This window comes from Misgurnus anguillicaudatus, chromosome 12, assembly GCF_027580225.2.
Source record: "Misgurnus anguillicaudatus chromosome 12, ASM2758022v2, whole genome shotgun sequence".
Lineage (NCBI taxonomy): Eukaryota > Metazoa > Chordata > Actinopteri > Cypriniformes > Cobitidae > Misgurnus > Misgurnus anguillicaudatus.
The window spans coordinates 20,723,374-20,741,387 of NC_073348.2; the positions used below are offsets into that span (position 1 = coordinate 20,723,374).

The 18,014-nt window shown below is 39.8% G+C and overlaps 1 protein-coding gene across 2 annotated transcripts; it reads left to right on the plus strand.

Moving 5' to 3' along the window:
* Window positions 1-7,854: 7,854 nt before the first annotated feature.
* mpx (myeloid-specific peroxidase) lies at window positions 7,855-17,365 on the plus strand. Of its 2 annotated transcripts, none has more exons than XM_073874099.1 (14): window positions 7,855-7,942; window positions 8,522-8,586; window positions 9,173-9,266; window positions 9,357-9,532; window positions 9,618-9,750; window positions 11,030-11,159; window positions 11,247-11,453; window positions 11,533-11,890; window positions 11,972-12,132; window positions 12,214-12,472; window positions 13,153-13,323; window positions 13,434-13,671; window positions 13,747-13,943; window positions 15,399-17,365. In XM_073874099.1, exons 2-14 carry the CDS (start codon window positions 8,526-8,528, stop codon window positions 15,404-15,406), a joined length of 2,193 nt encoding a protein of 730 aa, XP_073730200.1. In that variant the 5' UTR covers window positions 7,855-7,942; window positions 8,522-8,525; the 3' UTR covers window positions 15,407-17,365. The 2 variants fall into 2 exon arrangements, with proteins under 2 accessions (XP_073730200.1, XP_055064831.1); XM_055208856.2 differs by having other exon boundaries at window positions 7,863-7,955; window positions 8,524-8,586.
* Window positions 17,366-18,014: the final 649 nt, after the last annotated feature.

Here is an 18,014-nt window from a genome sequence, read left to right on the forward strand (position 1 = left end):
AGTTCAATAGCACAGTCACTAGGTCGATGAGGTGGTAGTTGGGTAGCTTTGGACTTGCTGAAAGCAATAGCCAGATCTGAGTACTCTTGGGGAACATTGTCAGGTAAACTGGTAATAGGATTAATTTGAGATGTGCATACAGAGACTTCAGGAGTCTTACTCAAGCAGGACTTCAAACATTTATTACTCCAATTCAGAATGCGCTTTTCCTTCCAGGAAACGAGCGGGTTGTGACGATGAAGCCAAGGAAAGCCTAGGATGATTGGGTTGTGAGGGGATGAAATAACATAGAACATAATCTCTTCTATATGATCAGTTCCAGTGACAAGCATCATATATTGTGTGATGTGAGTGATGCGCCCGGAACCCAGCGGACGTCCGTTAGCGCTGCGATAGAGAGAGGAGGTACACAAGGGTTTACTGAAATACCATGAGATTTCACCAATCCTGCATCAATAAAGTTTCCTGCAGCCCCTGAATCGAGTAGTGCTTTAGATGTTATATTTAACTGTTGCCATGACAACATAACAGATACTTCCATACATTCAAAAGTAGAAGATGGTATTGAGGCACTCACCTGTCCAAGACGTGTTTGTGATGGTCGTGTGGGACAAACAGCGAGAACATGACCAGCTTCACCACAATACAGACACAAACGTTCCCGAAATCGGCGTTCTCTCTCATCCGCCGTGAGACGTGCACATCCTACTTGCATGGGTTCGCTCATGTCAGATGAGGGTGCTGTGGAAGTTTCAAATCCGCGGACTGGTCTACGACTGCGTACTAAGTTATTAACTCGTGTGGACTTTGCAACAAAATCATCAAAACTCTTTCCCTCATCACGACAGGCTAGCTCGGATTGTAACTCTTGACTTAATCCTTGACGGAACAATGTCTTCAAAGTATTCACTACCCAGTTGGTCTGAGCTGCAAGTGTGCGGAAAGTAAGTGCATATTCTGGGGCTGAGCAGCGCCCCTGACGAAGATGTAATAGCTGTTCTCCAGGGTCTCGACCTCCCGCTGGATGTTCAAACACAGCACGCATTAAACTCAAAGGTACAGTGGTTAAAGTTTCCTGCTGCCCATAATGCCTTAGCCCATTCCAATGCTCTTCCGGTAAGCAAAGAACAAATCAAAGAAATCTTACCGACCTCCGTGTTGTATATGTTGGGTTGTTGGGTGATGAAAAGCTCGCACTGCATGAGGAAACCTTTACATTTGTCGGGGGTACCATCAAACTTTTCGGGGAAAGCCAAACGGGGTGTAGTTGAGACTTGGGGCGTGGCTACGGGTCAAGGTGGAGGAGGAGTGGGTGTTGGAGTAGCAGCGATGTTAGCCGATGCTGCTAAACTCTGAACAGAGCGAACCAGTTCCTCCGTGAGAGATGTTAGCCGAACTAACTGTTGCTGATGAGCCGCCAGGATGTTTGCTTGTGAAGACAGCTCGCCTGTAAGCTGTGCCAAGGTTGCTGGATCCTGTGGTGGCGAAGTCTTCTGTGACGATGCAGACAGGTTAGGTTCCATTTGCAACTCTTTATTGATGTGAATACACAGCAAACAGTAGGTAAACAGTGGGCAAATCCAGATAATCATAAACGGGTTCACAATCCAAGATCGGGGCAGGCAGATATCGTTCATATACGTTACTCAGGCAGGCAGAAAGCAGTCGTAATAGATAAACAGTCCAAGGTCAGGGCAGGCGGCAATCAACAATAATCCTAGAGACCAAAATAAACACCAGAAAGCAAACACGGGTAAACACAGAGAAACGCTCAGTAATGCTGCTAGGGGCAAACAAGACTTCGCGAAGATAGAGTGGCAGTCCCAGGTTAAATAGACCCGCTGATACGCTACAGCTGGTGTGTAATCAGCGGGTCACAGTGCATTATGGGGAATGTAGTTCAATATGCAGGTGAATGGGAAGTACCGGAAGCGTTGGCGCTGACATCCGTCACACCTTGTATTTTTATTGAGGCAGAAAAAATGGCTGACCGCACACTTAATCCAAAAAAAACTCAAAAGGTCTAGAAAGTAAAAAAATTATTTACTAAAGTGCATAGTGCAAAAATGTGAATTAAAAACAGAAACCTGAGCAAATGTTTCAGCAGATTGCTATCCTCAGTGCTCCCTTGCTCCTTGTATTTTTATTACATGGTGTTTGATTTACCTTTATATTGTATTCCACAAATATATATATATATATATATATATATATATATATATATATATATATATATATATATATATGTATGTGCAATAAATAAAAGTCAAAGAGTAATAGACAGAGGCGTTTTTGATGTTCAGGTGTTTAGCAGCTCCAACAACTTGGGAACAAAAGCTAGGGGAGACCGGCTGGTTGTCTCACATGGGTTGGTTGTCAAATTGCTTACTCCAGACACACTACATGGCATTGTGGTACAATTTTGATATCAATCTGTTAGCCTTTGATAGCTTACTCATTTGCACTGAGTGTTTGCTGAGCAGACACAAAACATTGAGGTTAGGAGACATTTTTTATTTTCATGGGTCAGAGTAAATTTTCATGTTGGTGTTGTTTTTGTGTTGAGAGCTTGTAGGATATTAGTCATTCAAAAACAAAACACTCATTAAAAAGCCAAAAGTAGTAGCTCATCTTTTAGCTATCAAGTTAAAGCCATGTGGCAGCTAGCTTAGCATGTTTGTCAAGAAGTCAGTTGGGGAAGGTTGTCCCATAGCTTGCGGGGTTGGTTGCCATATGTGAGTATTGGACATATAGACCTTTTAAGACTGTTTGTCTGTTTGTTTGTTTGTTTGTTTGTTTGTTTGTTTGTTTTTGTTTGCTGTTAGGCAACTTACATAATGAAATGATAATAAAGAGGTTTTAGCACTAAAAATTATTTCATTTTATTTCAAGTAACTGATCACCCACTTTAATCCCATTTTTTAAACATAAGGGGCATTGATGACAACTATTGTTACGGGGTGACGAAAAGGATTAAGAAACGAAAACAAAAGTAAAAACGAATGCAGAACTACTGTTGTGGAGGCGGTTTCCCGCTGGACGGATTAAAATGAAACACACAGTTAGTTCCGAACGCTCTGCCGACGATTTAATGAACAAATGAGCACCAGGTGTGGGAATTGAACGTGGCGACGGTTGATTGGGACACATCACGGGCAGATGCGTTATAAAAAAGGATGTTGAGAGCAGGCTGGGTTGTTGTTGCTTTTGTGGAGTCTCATTTCTGTTCCGGTTGGAAGAAGAGGCAGCAGTCTGGGCACAAGAGGAGTGAGTATCAGCAGGGTAAAAAGGACCATACCATTTGTTTGGTTGAAGAGGAATGAATGTTGTGAATAATCCTAGGAGGAAATGAAAACGGATGTTAACGAAGGCTCCCCCGAATGAGTTAAGTTACATGGATGATCATTGTTGCTTATACAAGGAAAGACCCTTTTTCATACTGATCGTTGCTCGCTTGCAATGGGAAGTTATCTTGGTGTACTCTTCACTGCCTACCTGTAAAGGAAAGCCTGTTTTGAATACCCCCTCTGTCGCCTACCTGTAGAAGGAAGCCTTTTTCTGTATACCTGGGGCTGCCCACTTGCAAAGGAAAAGCCCTCCCTGTATGATTATTGCTGTCTATCCGCAAGGGAAAGTCTCTTCTGCACACTTACCATTGTATCCCTATGAAGGAAGGCCTGTTCTGGGTACTGACTGTTGTTATTCCAGGAAGGAAAGTCTCTTCTGCACACTTACCACTGTATACCTACGAAGGAAGGCCACCCTGTGTACTTACTGTTGTCACCCTGTGAAGGAAAGTCTCTTTTGTATCCTTACGACCAACGACCTGCAAAGGAAAGTCTCTCTTGGACACTTACCATTATATACCTACGAAGGAGGGCCACCCTGTGTACTTAATGTTGCTACCCTGTGAAGGAAAGCCTCTCCTGTATCCGTACTACCGAACACCTGCAAAGGAAAGTCTCTTCTGCACCCCTACCCCTGTATACCTACTAAGGAAGGCGGCCCTGTGTACTTACCATTGTGACCCTGTAAAGGAAAGTCTCTCTTGCATACCTGCTCCTGGAAACCTGCAAAGACCCACCTATTGGAGAGCACGGACAGGAGGCTTGAGGTCTGGTCGTCTCGCTGGAAGAGAGAGGCCAGACCGAAGATTTTAAAGTGTTTAATTTTAACTTAAATAATAAAGATTACTGTTTCTATTTTAAGTCAATTGTCTGTCTGCTTTTTGGGAACTCCGGGGTCTCCTCGAGGTGGTAATTGAGACGGGGGTAGGACTTAGAGCCTGTAGCCTGCCCGACCTGTGACACTATCATAGGGGTGATATTCATATTAAAACTTATTTGCAGTTTCTAGCTCAAAAAACTAAAAAGTTACACATTATCTTTTCAGATGCTTATCTTTTATGGGGTGTAAGGGATCTCAGGTTTCGGAAGGAGAACAAAACTGCAACCGTTCCCCTGTTTCGGACACAATAGGTCTGAGAGCGTTGCTAGAGTATGAATATGTTGTATTGCAATATGGAGTGTTTAAGTATTAACACTAAATCAAAACTAAACAACAGATTTGTAAATGAAAAGGTTTAATTACAGCACTGACTTAAAGTTACAATTGAAATGGTTACACTATAAATGCATGAAATGGTAAATAATACAAACAATTGACTGTTTCCAATGTATGTGAGATATTACCTGATAAGATAGAGAACAGAGAAAGAAAGTTTAGAAGAAAGAGATTCACACTTGAGAACTGAAATCTAGGCCTAATGGCCCGAACCCCAGAACTTAGGTGAAGAAAGAAAGGAAAGGGGAAAAGGCCAATGCAAGGCAAAAGCTAAAATGCAAAGGCCCAGAGCTTATAAAAACATTGACCTTTATCCTCTATCTCTTGACCATGTGACTAAATCTAACATGATACATTCAAAATTGACCAATCAGAAGATCACCTTTAACCCCCACTGTACTTGACCAAACCCAACATAATACATTCAAACTGACCAATCAGAAGACCATCTTTAACCCCCACTGTATTGGATAAACAGCTGTGACAATAGTCTTTCATCACTATCAGCACAGGGGGCTGTGAAAAGTTGTGACCAAGTAATACATTCCTATATTTTTAATCTTACAGGGACAACAGTGGCTCAGTGGTTCATGTAGGTTGTCTACAAACCGGAAGGTTGGTGGTTCAATCCCCGGGTTCACCGGACCAAGTGTCAAGGTGTCCTTGAGCAAGACACCTAACCCCAGCTGCTCCCGACGAGCTGGATGGCGCCTTGCATGGCTGACACCGCCGTCGGTGTATGAATGTGTGCGTGAATGGGTGAATGTGAGGCAAACTTGTAAAGCGCTTTGGATGGCCATAGGTCTGTTAAAAAGCGCTATATAAATGCAGTCCATTTACCATTTATGCCAATTTATTACTGAAATCCTATTGAAAATCCATAGGGACAACCAACCCCATTGTCATTGTTACAGGAAGCAAATGCAAGTTAGGTTGTTTATTGTAAACACAGATAATATATGAAAGGATTGCAGTTGGGCAGGTGACACAGGGACCGAGAAGATCAGATAAGTGCCGGTCACACCCACTGACACACACCCACTGACACACACCCACACACACCCACCCACACACACAACCAAATACCCCCCCCCCCACACACACACACACACACACACACAGCCATGTGAATCAAGTAAGAAACAATGCATTCATAAACCGGTGATGGGCTTGGGTGTCACGTTGTGTCAGAGTGTCTTTGTATTGCAACAGGAAGTAATTAATCATTCTAAACGTAAAAAGTATACACATTTAAAGCCAAGACCCCAAGTTTTCATTTCATCTAGGAATTACTGCTGAAAGATTTTTTGAACTCTGGTCTCCTCTCCTTTGTGTTCTACAAATTGGGCAACACAGACGTCTTCCTGAAGGAAGCCACTCAAAAACAGAAAATAAAACATGTGAAGGATCTTGCATGATCCTTCACGCTAACCTCAACATTTGGTGCTCATTCACGAAAAAAAGAGCTCTAACAGGAAGTCCAATAATTTTTGAGCAAACGTTGGCAATGCGTTCCAACCAATTTCTGATTAATTAAACCAGCATACAATTCAGAATGAAATAACACTTTCAATGTAGCAATAATAAAACATAGTCAAGGTTTTCTTGACTCTTTTTGGGTATCGGAATGACTGTAGAACATTTCCAGAGCACGCAATTGCGTGGGGCCTTGCGGGCTTGGGGGCCCCCCTACTGGCCACAAGGTGTGGGAAAGTATGTTACGTTTATTCAGGCGCAAATCTAATGTATGGATAAAGCACGCGCAAGCGAGAGATGTGCGAGTATGCACGCAGACTAATATTTGCGCGCATCCTCGCTCAGCGTGCACAAATGCAGCCACACAGGTGCTGGAATGAGCGCTCACTTGACTCTCTCTGTGCTCTCGTAACTGCACAACATTTACTCGATGATCAAGTTTACTTCAAAGACTTCGGGCTTCACACCTGTGATTGATGGTTTGGTTTGATCAGTGACACGCATCTTTTGTTCCACACTTGTACAGGTATAAACATGATAAAGACACCATGCAGGGGTTTAAATCATGTCGAAAATACATAAATCATATTCTGTATCTCATCATTGTCATTAAATCTCATCTTTAGTGTATTTCTAGTCTATATATGTTGTATCTCACAGCAAGTTTGTTTTTGCAATATGAACATGAAAGTTATGTGATTCCCATCCATAAATTTAAGCAATAACTAACTTACAATGTTGCTGGTGTTTGTTAGTTCAGTTGCTTAGATCAGTATGAATCTTAATGTAATGCTTCCTCTTTTTCCTCCTTTAGTTTTTTTAGTAAGATGTCAGACACTGAAGTTGCAGTATTAATTACATTGTTTTAAATATATCCTATAAAACATTTGCTAGCAAAAGATATATCTGAGAGGGGCGTGAAATTTTTTTAAGCCACAAATTTTTGTCATACCAAACTGTAACAATTTAGTGTTATTTTAAGCAGTGTAAAACAAAATAAACCCGGTATATATATATCTGATATATCTGAGAGGGGCGTGAAATTTTTTTAAGCCACGAATTTTTGTCATACCAAACTGTAACAATTTAGTGTTATTTTAAGCAATGTAAAACAAAATAAACCCGGTTTATATATATATATATATATATATATATATATATATATATATATATATATATATATATATATATATATATATATATCACTTAATTCTATATACTGAATATTATTGTTGTGCAATTCAAATGAAAAAACCTTGGGCAATGCTGGGGCATGGTGGGCCCTGGTTCTTGGACTTTGCTAAGGGCCCCCAAAATGGTAAACACGCCACTGCTTTCGGTTTTCCACTTGGGTGGAATTGTCAGATTCAAATCTTGTAAAGAATGAATTTGGGTCATTAAGGAGAGATGTTACAGTACTCCCTGCAATCTGGATATGCTTGGCAGTACGGGATTCACAATTGACTGCTGCCATACTCTTCAGCCCTTGCCAAGCTCTGTGAAGGGTACCCTGTGTAAATGACTGTTAATTTATAACTATAATGTGTTAAATGTATTTCACATTGTTATATTTGTATATGTGTCCATTTATAATTAATATGAATCACTATTGTACTGTATTTCATGATATTAATATTAATGATGTGTGTTAATACGATTCACATGCTACTGTGCTCCAAGAAATCTATTTCTTCACGTTCCTGTGTGTAAATGTCAATGTCAACGCACGTACACCAATCAAACAAACAACACACATTGTAATAGCTCTCAGTGTTGGAAGGAAGAAGGAAATTAACTTGTTACTCCACATAACCATATAAGGATGAGGGATGATATAAAAACTCAGCTGCTCCATCAATAGCCAGTATACAACACACTGGAATCAAGACCTTGAGATCAACACATCTGATACACAGGTGAAAAATGCTATTGCTTTTTTTACATTTATTTTCTTTTTATCTTTATATTATAATGGTTAATTTTAATTAATTTTAATCAGATGTAGGGCAGGCATGTTAGTTGTATTAGATTTAATAGCTATATATTAGCTTTTTTAAACTATAGCTTTGATTTTTGTGTGAATTCTGTCTTTTTTTAAACAAATATAATCCTGAGACAGCTGTTAAGACAGGTTTTTTGTTTAAAGGTCTTAGTTATGTTAAAATTAAATGCTTTTTCTACTATAGTCATTTTATATTTAACAGTAGCTTAATTGGTAGTGCATTAAATTAGCAGTGTAAACATCATGGGTTCGATCCATAGGGAACACACATAATAAAACGCATAACTTAAATGCACTCAAAGACACTTTGGATAAAAGTGTCTGACAAATGCATTAAAGTAAATTAAAACTAAATATTAAAATGAATGATTTAGTGTTTGAATGCATACAGTTGCATTAAATGAAGTGACACCAATATAAAATTTAAAGTGTTTTGTTTTGGTAAGTAGGCTAATAACTAAATGTCTCAATATTTATTTTAGAGATGAATCTGCACACTTTTCTTTTTGTGGTGAGCTGTTGTGCCTTAACGCCGTATGCTTTGGGTAAGTGCAATTACAGTATATATATTTGTGTATATGTGACCTTGGACCACAAAACCAGTCATAAGTCGCATGCGTATATTTGTAGCAATAGAGAACAATACATTGTATGGATGAAAATTATAGATTTTTTTAAATGCCAAAATCATTTGGATATTAAGCAGGTCATGTTTCATGGAGATATTCTGTGAATTTCCTACTGTATAGATACCACAAATGTATTTATCATTGGTATATGTGTTGCTAAAAACTTCAATTGGACAACTTTAAAAGGCGATTTTCTCAATATTTCGATTTTTTTGCACCCTCAGATTCCAGATTTTCAAATAGTTGTACCTTGACCAAATATTGTCCTATCATATACCTTACCTTAATCAATAGAAAGCTTATTTATACAGCTTTCAGATGATGTATATTATAACTGGTTTTGTGGGCCAGGATCAAATATTTGTAATGTGTTTGCAAGAAATCCTGTTTTGCAGTCGTCAGGCATTTATACTGGCAGCTCATTCATCTAAAGAAAATTTTTTATTGTTTTACTAGATTTTATCATCGACAGTGTAAGTCTAATGTTGTCATATCTTTTTAGCAAATGAAGAAAGTGCTGGAAGACAATTCATTCTGGAATCATTTGAGGAAGCAAAAAATATAGTAGATTCTGCCTACAAATTTTCTCGGGATGAGTGAGTAAAGTTTTCAAGAAAATTACTCCGTACTCCTTTACCTTCATGCCATTCAGTGATCTTTATTTTTACAATCCACCCCAATTCTAGGAGTTTAGCAAGGGTGCGCAAAGATGTGATCAAACCTTCGGACAAACTTCGTCTGCTGAAACAGCCGGCTCGAAAAACACGTGAGGCTGTGAGAGCCGCAGACTACATGGCACAAACGCTGAGACTGATCTCTGAGAAAACTCATCATGCACACAAGAGATCCATTAATGCTACAAGTATAAATTAAGCACCTTTCAATGACCTCAGATAAGCTCCATTTAGTGTTCCATGCATAACCATCAATGTATTTTTTTCACGTAGACTTGCTTACTCCTGAAGAACTTAACATCATCAGGCATCTGACCGGTTGTTCTGCTCAAACCCGACCCCCGTCTTGTAGGACCACACCCCTCATAAACAAGTATCGGACTGCCACCAGTGTATGCAACAATCGGTCAGTTCCGACTCCTTATTCTGTGTAATTCTTTAAAGTTGCAATCTGTAACTCTTTTTGGTTAAATGTAAAAAAATCTGTTATCATGCCAGTTCAAAACCATCTCCTTACCTTGCACATATTCACAACAGTAAACTTATTGTAATCATTTATCATTTAAGTAGTGAGGTTCAATTTAGCAGGTAATGTCAACTTGACCTATTTAAGGTGCTGTGTGTACATTTTAGCTGCATCTAGTGGTGAGATTTGGAATTGCAACCAACAACCTGCCCTGCGTGCCAGTTCGTTTTTGTATGACTTTCCCTCTGTCTCGTTCACTCGGGTGAACGTCATTGCTTACGTTGTACGAGTGCCCACTACTGGTGGAACACTTGAAGTGGGTTCAAATGAAATGCCCTAAGCCCTTGATCGCATGGAAAATGGAGTCCACCCCTCCATCATTTGAACTGTGCAAAGCGCGAGCTGCTCAAATGACGTCACAATCATGTTGCATTGTGGTATATGGAGCTGTTTCAAGTGTCAACATTGAGGGTCCATATAAACTTCCCTCATTCACTTGACGAAGTAGAACGCACTTAAAAATGGCGACAGGGATTCCCCGAGGGGAAGTGTTTGCGAAAGTTGCGAGTGCATGTCTAAAACTGGAGTGGAAAGGCCCTGTTCAACGTTCACTTCTCCCTTTCAAAATCCATAGTGAAGCTACAGTAGCCGCCATAGGACGTCGTCGCCTTAGAAAACATAGTGACGAATCACACTCTGTGGAGCAGTTTGTTCATTTAGGGCTCCTGTAGAAACATTACGGTGCAAAATGGCGACTTCCAAATAAGGCGACCCATAATTTATCTAGATGAAAATAGCTCATTCTAAGGAAATAAAAACAATACAGTTCATAATGTGAGGGTTTATACACCACTAAAAAATATAGTTATGTATATTATATTACATTTCTGTAAAAAGATCATCCTAAAAGTTGCACGGTACCACTTTAAAGATAAGTACATAAAGTAGCTTGCAGTTTTATGTTTCAAACAGAGATGGCGATAGAGAAGCAAAAGTTGTTTGCAGCTTTAAGTCTCACGAGTGAATTCACATTTGTGACACTTTGTTCTTGCAATATTATACAACCTTGCATCATTGTGAACTCACTCCTCGGTTCATGTTAGATTGCATCTCATTAACTCACATAAACTCATTAATGATGCACCACTATCACCAAGTATTTTGTAGTGAATTCACCCGTCAGTTTACCTAGCTAATCAGTTAAATTTTTATTTGCCAGGAAAAACCCACTGCTTGGTGCATCTAACAACCCTTTCGCCCGTTGGCTGCCTGCTCAATACGAGGATAATGTCTCGCAGCCCAAGGGGTGGAACCCCAACAAATTGTACAATGGTGCAGCATTGCCCCTGGTAGGATGGAGATAATTATGAATAACTAAAATATAATTAAGCAATCTATTACCAGGCTTTAAATTCTGTCTCTGACAATGATTGCAGGTCAGACTGGTTTCCAATCGTATTCTGAGCACTGCAGATGCGGATGTAACGAGTGATCGTGAGTTCACCTTTATGCTCACCATCTTCGGCCAGTGGGTCGACCATGATTTGACTTTTACACCCTTTTCACCGAGCATTAAATCCTTCAGCAATGGCCTTAACTGTGATGAGAGCTGTGAGCATTCTGAACCCTGTTTCCCAATCCAGGTAAGTCAATGACTGTCTTGACCCTCTCCATTCTCTTTAGGTATATTATGCTATTTATAATATCTGAATGCCCTAAAAGGTCCCAATAAAAGACTCCCGTCTGAGTACAAACTCCTGCATGCCAGTTTTCCGATCATCACCTACCTGTGGTTCTGGGAACACTGCCTATATGTTTGGAGGTTCAGCCAATGTTCGGGAACAGATCAACGCTCTGACAGCTTTTCTAGATGCCGGACAGGTTTACGGGTCGGAGGACGGACTGGCGAAAGACCTGCGTGACCTGACCAATGATGACGGTCTGCTACGTGTCAACAATCAGTACCATGATAATGGACGAGAGCACCTGCCCTTTACCAGTGTAAAGAGCAACATGTGTGCCACACGTGGGAAAACACTGAATGATACGAGCCTTACAGAGGTGCCTTGCTTTATTGCAGGTCAGTTGCTTTTACATAAATGTTTGTTTTATGTAGTCTTGCATTGTGTATCTTCTTCTAATGCATTTACTTTGTGTGTAGGGGATGTTCGTGTTGACGAGAACATTGCTCTTACCTCATTACATGCATTATTCATGAGAGAGCACAACCGATTGGCTCGTGCCCTCCGTGTACTTAACCCAAGTTGGAGTAGTGAAACCCTCTATCAGGAGGCACGGAAAATTGTGGGTGCCTACCAACAGGTAAAGAATAAATAATGAAAAAGAACAAATGAAAAAGTATGTATATGCATTACCAAACACTCAAGAATCATTCTCTTTTAGGTGATTGTGGTCCGAGATTACTTGCCCCACATTGTTGGCCCTGACGCCTTCAAAAGCCACTTTGGTAAATATCCAGGTTACAATGAGAAAGTGGACCCCAGCATTGCTAACGTCTTTGCCACTGCAGCATTTCGCTTTGCTCACCTGACCATCCAACCCATCATACACCGTCTTGATGAAAACTATCTGAACCATCCTCAGTTTTCAAACGTTTCCCTTTTTGAGGCCTTCTTTTCACCCTGGAGGGTGATCTTTGAGGGTAAGTTATACTGTACATACCCTAGACTGAGTTATAGATGCTGTAATTGTAGAAAATGTGTTGCAGTATACAGTAGCAGTGACAATCATGAGGAGGACTTGGATACACTGCTAGAAAGATAAAATTAGACCAACATTGAAATTTTTCTTCTGGTACAAACTGTTAGTACTGGTTTGGTGGTGTTTAGCTGTCAGAGCAGCAAAACACAGTTGGTGAAGCTTGTTAACCAGCATGGTCTTTCTGTGGAAGTTGGTTGACCAAGGAAGTCTCGCTGGTTAAACTCAAGTCACCAGCACATCCAGCCTGATCTCACGGGAACATTTGCTTTAAAAGAGCTAGTCCCCTTTTTGATAGAAACATTCTTTTCTTTCACTTCAAATGATGATTGCACATTAGGTGGGTCAGCCTAAAATACACATTTGAAGTATATGATATCATTTTTGTCTGATTTTAATGGTGATTTGACAGATATTTTCATAATGAGCTTATCCTTCAGATATTTAGAAGATTTTAATCTCTCCTCAATCAAATAGATAGGAACTACACTTTATGCTAGTTGCCATAAAGCACAAGTTGCTTGGGGCATCACCAAGATGGCCGCCTAATGGACTGTCTTGCCAAAAAGGGATTTATTTATTTAAACTTCCACAACTTCTGATTTTTCTTTACATTTTGCTTAGGGGGAATAGATCCTCTGCTCCGTGGATTAATTGGCCGGCCAGCAAAATTAAATACACAGGATCACATGATGGTAGATGCAGTTAGAGAGAGACTGTTTGCCTTTACAAGCCACATAGCTTTGGATCTTGCCTCCCTTAACATGCAAAGAAGCCGTGACCATGGTATACCAGGTAAGCTTTCTGACCTCTTACCAAAAACAGTGCACACAACTTTCACCGAGTGTCTCTGTTGAAAAGATCAACATTAACAGTCCAGTTATCAATCTTTGGTTCCTCTCAAGGCTATAATGCATGGCGTCAATTCTGTGGACTCTCCGCCCCTCAAAATGAGAGGGAATTGGCTTTAGTGATGGACAACACTCAACTGGCACGCCAGCTTGTAGAGCTTTACGGTAACCCTGCAAACATTGATGTCTGGCTGGGAGGCGTCTCTGAGCCTTTTGTACCCGGTGGACGTGTCGGCCCTCTTTTTGCCTGCCTTATCTCTATGCAGTTCCAGCGCATCCGTGAGGGTGACAGGTAAAGATCCCCGTGTATTTAGTAAATGAGACTAGCCGATGTGTTTATGGTTAACCACAAGTCTCCTGTGTTCAGGTTATGGTGGGAGAACCCTGGAGTGTTTACCACAAAACAAAGAACCTCACTTGCGTCTGCGTCATTGGCACGCATCATCTGCAACAACACAGCAATCCAGAGAGTTCCCAGCGATCCCTTCCGCTTCAGCAGTCCTTCCAATTACATTAACTGTAAAACTATCCCAGCCTTTGATCTCCGCCCTTGGATTGAGACGGGTAAGGTTCCAAAGGAAACTCGTAAATACAATTACCATTATGTTCTAAATTTTTTCACTAATTGCATGTCAGTTTTACACGCATTTAGGGTTGTGTAAAAAGTTGATAGAGATCTTTTCTGAAATGCCAGTATAGACAAGAAAGGTTTTAGTTTCAAAATTGCAGTATAGACGTCAATCGCACTAATATAACGGAGCCTTAGCTTCTTCCTCCCAAGCTGGTCTCCCAGCCTGGCCAGGCTGGTTGAGCTGGTCTGCCAGCCTGGTCAAGTTGGTCTCCCAGGCTGGTCAAGCTGGTCTTCCAAGGGTGGTCAAGCTGGTCTTTCAGGCTGGCCAGGGTGGTCTTCCAGGATGGCCCTGCTGGTCAAACCGGTCTCCCTGAGCCTGTTGGCTGGTTTTAGTTGGTCTCCCAGTCTGGTTTTAGATTGATAAGATAGTGTAGCAGATTGGCTTTGGAGCGGTTTTGGCAACTTTTTTAGCTGGTCAAGTTCTTCACAGCGATGCCATAAAAGTATCTTTTTTTTTTTGGTTCCTCAAAGAACCAATTAGTCAAAGGTTGTTTAAAGAACCATATATTTTTATAACCTGAAGCACATTTTCCCCATAAAAACCTTTTGTAAAACAGAAAGGTTTTTCAGATGTTGAAGGTGATTTAAAAAAAAACATTTAGACAGAAAAGGTTATTATATGGCATCGTGAAGCACCTGTATTTTTGAGATTTCCAGCTAAAACCAGATGACCAACTAGCTTGACCAGGCTGGATGACCAGTTTTGCCAGGTAGGGAGGATCAGCTTAAACCAGCTAGTTCCATCTAAGACCAGCCAACCAGCTGGTTCAAGCTCGTGGGGCAGTTTGTCTTTCATCCTGACCAGCTAAGACCAAGTAAAAAGTGTCCAAAACCCCTCTAAAACCAGTTTGCTACACCAGTTTAACCATGCTTGGAGACCACCTAAAACTAGACGGTGGTTTTAGCTGGTCTTTTCAGTAGGGTACTTGGTTTTTTTCACCTCTTTTACATTTTGATGTGTGTCTTTAATGCAACCTCCCGGACCACGATGACTTTCAGGGTTGACATGGTAACCCCTTTTTTTTATTAAACATGCTTTCCAAAGCTATCAACTTCACTCGATGTTCCTTTTATCAGGCTGGATAATACAACCACAACTAACCAACAAAGCAAGAATACATAAAGTAGATAAGGCTTTTTTTGATAAAGTTTTACAGTTTTAAACTATTTCCTGGCTTCTGTTCTGAGCAGACATAATATTTATGCAATGAACACTCAAATGTTTTTATGATATGGACCTAGAACTTACGTCAGCTTTGAAAGATAAAAAAAATGCACAAGGAAATAACAATCTAATCTGCCAGTAATGCATTATATAAATACATGAATAGATTATAACAGTTTCAATCTGAAAGTAAAATGTTTTCTTTTCTTGTTTATTATTCCAGCTAAATAGGGTGTAGCAGGTACGCCTGGACCTCCTATTAACACCAATGGACAACAATCAGCCTTCTTTGCTTCACTTGGCCAAATCCTCCCTGCCTCTGCTAAAACTGTGGTGTTTAGACAGGTCCTTTACAATCTACAGAAGCATTATAATAACCAAAGAACAGGGGTGTATACAATCAGACAGTCCACAAACTTGGATTTTGGACACTGTGACTTTAAAGAAAAATCTGATTGCACAGCTGAAGGGCAGGTCATTTTAAGGCTACAGAAAGGTCTGTGGATAGCGTTTTTTCTTGGTGCAATTGGTATAAGCAGTTTCTGCTTCTTCTCTGGCCATATTCTCTTCCCTGTTTAAAGCATTTATTAGGTATCATTTTCATTTTATGTATCCGTAAATGCATTTGCATACAAATATACATATCCTTTGTGTTGTTGCCAGATTGCAGGAAAAATATTTTGTAGTTTGTGACAGTTTATTATTTCTGTGTATTGCTTTTAGCCTATGGAAAAATAAACTTTATATGCCATTGATTCACGATTTTTCACTTGCTTTGGTGTATAAGTGTGTATTACATGTTAACGATATGCAAAAGGTACAAACCCCAGAGTAACGATGACGCGAGTTATCCTCTCCGACGTAAATGTCTTTTCTTGGACTACAACACACATAGGCAACAGTTTACTTCCTGGGATTGGTGATGTAATAAAGACTGACATTATCATATGTCATACGCTTTGGACTCAGCCTAAGTTCACTTCTGTTAGCATTGCATTGTGACCGAATCTTTCAAACATGGTAAGGAGCGTCACATTTCTGGCTGACGTAGGTATTCAGGCCAATCACAACGAACAGATTAGCTGGGGACACAAAGCTTTTCAAATCAATAAGCTTTGTACAAAATCAATGTGTTTCAAAAAGACAGTACATCTGCAGCTACAAAAATGTACGGTATGTGGAAAATAATGGGTTTTTTGAACCATAAACCATGCGAACACACTGTATTATACCAAATACACAAAATAACATTGTTTTTAGCAATGAAATAGGTGCAGTTTTTACCCAAAAAATGAAAATTCTGTCATTATTTACTCTTTTTATTCAAATATATATTTTGATAAATGATGACAAGCGCACGGTAGCCACCCATTGACTTCCATAGTCAAAACCGATGAAAGTCAGTGGGTACCGTCAAGCTTCATATTTGGAACGGCGCTATTTTAATGTAACTAAATATATTAAATGTTTTGACGTTAGTAAATCATTAACAGTAATGTTTTGATGTTACTAAATACCTTAAATGTTAATCCAGACTTTATTTCCGGTTTTGATGTGGGACCGAGTTGGGTGGAACGCGCAGAATTATTATAAACCTGTGGAGGGCAGCAGAGCTCAACATTTCTCATCACCAATGTACTGAATGAGCACGCAGAAATGAGTACATTTATCGCTCGCCGCTTTAAGTATGTGTTGTCAATCATTAAGAAGAAGAGGAAGAGAAAGAAGAAGAAAAATGAATGCGCGAAGGATCTGTCAGCACGTGCAGGTCTCCTGTTCTCGGTCGAAGAGATTCAACAAACACTAGCCGGACAGCACGCGCAGCCCGTGGATGAGAAAGCGGCGGTGTTTCTCACAGGTGTGCTGGAGTACCTCGTGCTCGAGATCTTGACGTTGGCCGGTCAAACAGCATCACTGAGCGGATCAAACAAGATCACATTACACCATTTGCCCGGACTGCAGGACAAGAAGAGATACGCAACGTTGCTGAAACTTTGTAAAGAAAGGCAGTCCTGCTTGAATGACTTTATTTCTTGACTCATTCATATTATTGTTTTTGGACAAACGCTTGTGCAGTTATATGTTTGTCTCTTTGGCCTGTGTGTAAATGTTCTCAATATTTTATAACGTTTTTTTATTACACGCAGATATTTGTTTAAAATAAAAGTTTGTATTTTCATTCAACAAAAATGTTTGTATTGCAAATTTGAGCACTAAAATATTGGGACACAGCAAGTTAGAATAAAAGGCTTTTATTATGCTTATTGCTGTACGGATATGTTACCAGCAAGGATATATATTAAGTGTACGTTAAAACATTGACAAAATGCACATTTAGATATATTTAAAACTTAAACTCTTATTTCCGCAAAAAAACGATTCACGATTTCTATGACGTCATTCTGCACTACATGTATTCGTTTGGCCGATTCTTTTATCCAAAAGGCTTTTAGTGCATTTAGTCTATACACATATATTTCGTTTATCAGTACATGTATGCATTCTTCTTAGTGATAATTACCATAAATTAAGATTTAGACTTTAGACAGAGGGCGTAGGTTTTTACTAGACTCTAAAGTGGCACATTTTTGTTAACTTTGTTGTGTAAAATTATATGAGAAAGACTGCACAGTTCACAAATGATAATTTTGCTTTAAATAAAATAAATAGCTCTATATAGTGATGGGAGAAACGAAGCTTTTCCAAGCTTCGAATCAATTGAACCAATTGCTTCGCAAATTGAATCAGTCTTTTGAAGCGTTCGAAACACCATACACGTGGCGACACCTGTCGGTCAAAATAGTGTAAAAGCAGCTAGATCTGTACAAACATTTTACAC